Below are 6000 nucleotides of genomic sequence, written 5' to 3' on the forward strand. Positions count from 1 at the left end.
TCACAAAGAAAAAAAGTCACTCTAAATCCCTAGCATTACAGTTATCTGAAGTCCCTAGGTGTGCAAATGGTTAAGTGTTTGATGTCTGTGTAAAGGTTGGCAATTCAGATCTCCCCAGAGGCATCTTGGAAAAAAGGGTTGATCTACTTCTGAAAAATCAGCCATTGAAATCCCTGTGGAGCACAGTTCTGCTCTGACACAGGCGGGGTCCCTATGAGTTGACTGACAGCAGTTAGTTTTTAAACTCATCTACTTAGTCACTCCTCGGAAGGAAGTTTGGGCAATCCTACTTCCGTAGTGATACTGCCTCGGAAACCCAAGGAGGGGTCGCTATGAGTTGAGGCTGACTCGACAGCACATAACAACAACAACAACAACAACTTACTTACTTAGCTTTCACTCTTATTTTATCACTGTTTCTTAACTTCCAGTTCATAATAAACTAAGCTGACTGGTGTGTCATTCCACAGTGTATTAGAGGAAAAAAGCACTAAAAGGTATGGGTGAGGAAAATGAGGAAAGGAGGCATTCATAGGCAGATATGGTAGCAACAGGAATGACAGCTGACCATCCTTACTTTAAAGGATACAAATAAATATGTAGAACATTATACATTCATAATAATTACCTGTGTTATTAAAATTTATCTTTCATATTAGTCTGACTAAAAGGCATGAAATATTGTCAACACATTTTTTAAAGACGCTTATTCAGTTTGGTTAATACTTTTTATGTTTTGTGTCTGAAGTGTAAACCTTAGAGTCTTTAAAAATACACCTTTTGAAACGTGTCTATTACCTAGGAATATTAGATAAATACAGGATCATGATATATTTGAGTTTTCAAAATGTTTTAACTATTTGTCTCTTTTATCAGGTTGCACTTTTAATAGTCACTGACATTTTATGTGGGGTTTGTAAAAATTTAAATGTTGGGGAATAGGAAATAATAATAGGAAAGAGACACTTCTCACATGCATATGAAAAGGATCATATAAAAATTAAAGCTACATTTAAAAATTACAGCAAAGCAGAGTTAAGTCTTTCTTTGTACCTTACTTGTGAATTAAAAGAAAAACACAAGAATGCAAAATTTCTTAATGACCAGTTTGTACATTTTTATTAAAACATAAGTTATCTACTTTGTTACAATCACTGACAGACATGCTTTATTGTGAAATAAAAATAGGAAAAATTAGAGATAGAAAATAAATATTTATTTATAATAATTTAGTTGCAGACTAGAACATATTTTTGTTATAAATTAGAGTCCATTTGGAGTGAATTGAATATATCCATTTAAGATTTGCATATTACAGGTTAGGTCATTTAAAAAATATTTTGCATTGCCAACGCCAGAAGACGGATGACACAGTTTCATTCCTGATGGCAATGAATTTTCTTCTTCTGAATTTTTTTATTAGGTGCACTAGGCCTTCCCATGAGGGGGATGAGCAACAATACCCCTCAGTTAAATCGCAGCTTATCACAAGGCACTCAGTTACCGAGCCACGTCACGCCAACAACAGGGGTACCAACAATGTCACTTCACACGCCTCCATCTCCAAGCAGGTATTTATTGATAGACCAGAATATTTCTCGAAATGTATCTTTCTAGAGTAAGCAAGCTTTTTAATCTTTTAATTATATAATTATAAGATAATTATATGATTTTCTGGTTTAATGCCTTGCACTGAGGAAGAGAAAGTTGATATCCTGTGCTCATTTTATTTCATTGCAAATTGATTAAGTTTAGTGCAAGATATTTTTATTCTGCAACTAGCACTAGTGGTTGTCAACTTGGGTGGGCATCCAAATTTAATCACCACCTGGGGAGCTTTTGCAAAAACCAGCTCTCTTCCTCAGAGTAGGATGTGCAATTTAAAATATTTCCCCAGATAATTTTAATTACTGCTCTCTTGCCACATGTCCATTGCTCTACTGAGAGTAAAATAAAAAGAAAAACATTATGTATAGTAGCATGAAGAAGATAGAATGACATATTTGGAGTGTGATCTCATAAATATATTTGTGAAATACATACGTCTTTTATGTCATAGTCACACCAGTAGCTCTCTCATCTTAGATATCACATTGTTAGTTCCACTGTAATTTGTCTTTTTTGTTTGATTACTTTTTCTTGCAAAGAGTTACAATGATCAGACAAAAGGATTAGCATAAAAATTAATAATGCAATTTGAAAATAGTTTGAGTCTAGGGTTGGACCGATTGATTTTTATAGAGAATTTTAATGTATTATTTTAGAGAGCTTATTTAGTGTAATGGACTTCTTTTTCAGGGGTATTTTGCCTATGAATCCTAGGAATATGATGAACCACTCCCAGGTTGGTCAGGGCATTGGAATTCCTAGCAGGACAAATAGCATGAGCAGTTCAGGGTTAGGTAGCCCCAACAGAAGCTCACCAAGCATAATATGTATGCCAAAGCAGCAGCCTTCTCGACAGCCTTTTACTGTGAACAGGTAAGATGTTTATTGATACTGTGTATAATTGTTTTACTGGATGTCCTAAAATTTGCCTTTTCATTATCTACCACTCTCTATTCTTGAGTTTTGGCTTCTGTCTCATAAGTGTCTTTCATCTTATATTTACGATCAAAGGTTCTCTTTCTGTTACACTTCACAACTTTAATCTACCTAAACTGAAGATAAAATCCGTTTGATTTTAGAAAGTACATTGAAACATGATGATTATGTGTTAGAAAAGGATTGTTCTTGAGTTGCTACTAGGCAGACTTTTGTTGGTAGGTACTTCCTCAGTTAAATGAGGTTGTCCACCTGTATTGTAAGTGTTTCAGGCTTAGGAGTAGGCCTGGAGATATGTTTGATTATTACTACAGTGCTTCATTTTTGCTTTGGTTAAATACATACTCAACTGAGATTAACTTTTGTGCTTTTAAGAATTATTGACCAGAGTTTTTTAAGACAGTTGTTATCTTAATTATTTTGAAATAGTATCATGTCTAGGAATCAAAACAAAAAGATGGACTGTTGTGCTTTTTTCATTTTTGCACTGTTGATTGCATATATTATGCTAATAATAGGAGACTGATTATTGATTCTGTTATGATTTTTCAAGTTGTTTGGGTAATCTACATGGGAATTATGTCTACAACATAAGGCAGTCTTGGAAAAATAGCATTTGAGCTTGATTGACATTTTTTGAAAATTGGAAACTGTAGAGGAACTAATTACAGGACTTTGATCTGGTTTTTATCATCATACTCATTTGATTTCATTTTCTTTTATATATAATACTTGTAGTACCTGAATCAAAATAGTTTATTATTAACATATTTCGTATTTATTATCTATCTCATAAGCTCCAGTTCTTACTGTTATTTAGACTTAATACCATTTCATCTATGATTCTATTACTCTTCTAAATTTTTTTAAGAAGTTGTACAAGTATCAAAATTCCCATCACCTTGCTGGTAACCATGTAATACTTCTTGAGATTTACCACATCTTTCTGTATTCTTGGAGTATTGTTCATTGAATGTATATTTAAATTTTTACCTTTCCATATTTTTTCACATTTTAATTGTTTTTAAAAATATATATTGCTTGTAAATTGTTGTTATAACGTGGGTCACTAAAATGCTGTTTATGTTTACTATTAATACGTTGTTTTTACTATTAAAATGTTTTCATCTCTAAGCACAAATTCAACGTTTGTGGGTACCTCTGTCATCAGCAGTTCTAACATGTTACTAAAAAAAAAATTCCATTGGCTTTCTTACTCTGTATACTATAGAAGAGTGATGTTTTACCATCTGCGTATTTTATCAAAATACCAGTTGTCCTCAGTTTTATAGATTTAGGGAAAAAACAAAAGACAAAAAACCCTCACCTTCAAACATTTTAACCCTCATAGCATTGACAATGCTATTCACCATTATCAGAAGATTACTTGATGTTAAGGATGCAGAGTTTCAGTTAATACAATTTGCATTAACATTTCTTATTGATAGTCTCAGTTCTTTAATTAAATTCAGCTTTATTTTGCCTGCCCCATGCCCAGGCTCCTGCCCAAAAAAAGGAGCATTTATAACTATTTACCAAGCACCAATTGTGCATTAATTCTGATTTGGGAGCAATGTGGGCAAGATTCTTTTTTTCTTTGAGTAGTTGAAAAGTAAACTATATTTAGATAAGAACAATACATTTTAAAACACTGAGTTCAAAAGCACCGTTTAAATGCATATCAGCTAAGTATTTGTTGAGTACCTATTGTATCCTCCTGAGCTAAGAGCAGAGGATGCAAAATTGATTATGACATTGACTCTGTCCATGAAGAGTTTATAGTCCAATTGGGAGAGGCGGACACTATATGAGAGAAGGGCTGTAGCGATCTTTACCAATAGGGAAAATATTCAGGAACAATAACCTTTTGCTACATGGTGTATTTTTGAGGTTCGTTCTTCCAGGATAGCCAGTATATTGTGCCCCAATACACAAAATGGTCATTTTTAATCCGTTTTCATCAAGGTACATACATAAATTCTTTGTTTTTTAATTAATCTGTATAAGACATTTTTGTTCTCATTTGTTCATAAAAGTACTTGAGGGAAATTTTTTAAATAAAAATTAAGATTAAATTCAGGCAAATAAAATTAGTATTGGTTTTAAAACTTACTGTTGTTTTATATGAGGAGATCAAAAGTGTACGCTTTTGTTTTTCTTCACCTGAAAGTTAGTGTTCTTACCATATATCTAAAATTATTTTCTATGTACCCAGTATGTCTGGATTTGGAATGAACAGGAATCAGGCATTTGGAATGAATAACTCCTTATCAAGTAACATTTTTAATGGAACAGGTAAGCTTACTCTGGAGCTAGTACCCTATTTAAAAAAAGAAAAAAAAAAATAAATATATATATATATATATATATATACACATACATATGTATGGTAGATTTTTGAAATATTAAAAATACTCAACGTACTGGTTTTAAAATACAAGATTTTTTTAATTGTGTTAAGTGGTAGGATTTAATTTAGTGAACACTTGAGGTGTTTCTATTGAGATACATTTTTTTCTTTTGTCATAGTAACTTCAATAGTGATTTGTCATAGTAACTTCAATAGTGATTTGTGTAACAATCAGAATTATTTCCTTAATATCTAACTGAGAGCCTAAACATTAACATAATGTCTGCTTATGAATCAGGATCTTTTTTTTTTTTTTTTTGCTTTACTTTAAGAGTTTTTCCTAGCTTCATCCCTGTCACTGTGAGAAAGAATTGCAGTTTAGACTAGGTGATTAGTATGACATTCTTGTTATAGAGACCCAGATTGAGGACAACCTTTAAAAGCATCTGGAGCACTTAACACATTTTTCTTAGTAATTTTAATAATACTAATTTTGGCGTATAACTTTTTAGGAATTTTTGATCCAATTTCAATTGCACGATTCAGAATTTAGTTATGTGGAAAACCAGATCTGATTCTGAAAGTAAAGAATTCTTGCAGTCTATTTATCAGCTGCTTTAGCTAGAAGAGAACAGGAAGCTTTGTTGGTATTCTGCTTCAGTTTTCACCCCTCTACCCCTGCCTCCAGACCCTTTCTTGAGGAGGGAATAAAGGATGTTGTGATGGACATAGGACCAAATATGAATAGGATTGATGAGAGAGAAACGTATTAAAAGAAAGTGAAATGTGAAAGAATAGTCAGTGAAACAGAGCATATTTAAAATCATGAGAGAAGATTTAGTGAGGAGAATGCGTTTTGTGGTTATGGGCTTTTAATTTTTAAATGTTAATGTACGTTTAGCAGCATACATTAATAAATGATATTAAAATCCGAAAAAATTCCTAACTTTAGGATTTTTAAAGTTTATGTTCAAGATGTTAAAATTACATGAAGTTCTGTAATTCATTATTTCCAGTACTTACATTTTTGTCATACTTAATGTTTCTTAAATCAGTCTGCATATCATAGTTTAGTTGGCATTTTTCCCCCTACATGGGACATAAAT

The 6000-nt window shown here is 32.2% G+C and overlaps 1 protein-coding gene across 1 annotated transcript in view; it reads left to right on the forward strand.

Moving 5' to 3' along the window:
- Positions 1-6000, forward strand: part of CNOT2 (CCR4-NOT transcription complex subunit 2) — a 230332-nt gene that overhangs the window by 201789 nt on the left and 22543 nt on the right. Inside the window, exons 6-8 of the mRNA XM_042783115.1 lie at positions 1424-1571; positions 2299-2481; positions 4760-4839. Coding sequence (XP_042639049.1) covers positions 1424-1571; positions 2299-2481; positions 4760-4839 — 411 coding nt within the window. The remainder of the gene's footprint in view (positions 1-1423; positions 1572-2298; positions 2482-4759; positions 4840-6000) is intronic.

The sequence above is a fragment of the Orycteropus afer genome, unplaced genomic scaffold (assembly GCF_000298275.1).
Source record: "Orycteropus afer afer isolate SDZICR_OR568_19922 unplaced genomic scaffold, OryAfe1.0 scaffold00685, whole genome shotgun sequence".
Classification (NCBI taxonomy): domain Eukaryota; kingdom Metazoa; phylum Chordata; class Mammalia; order Tubulidentata; family Orycteropodidae; genus Orycteropus; species Orycteropus afer.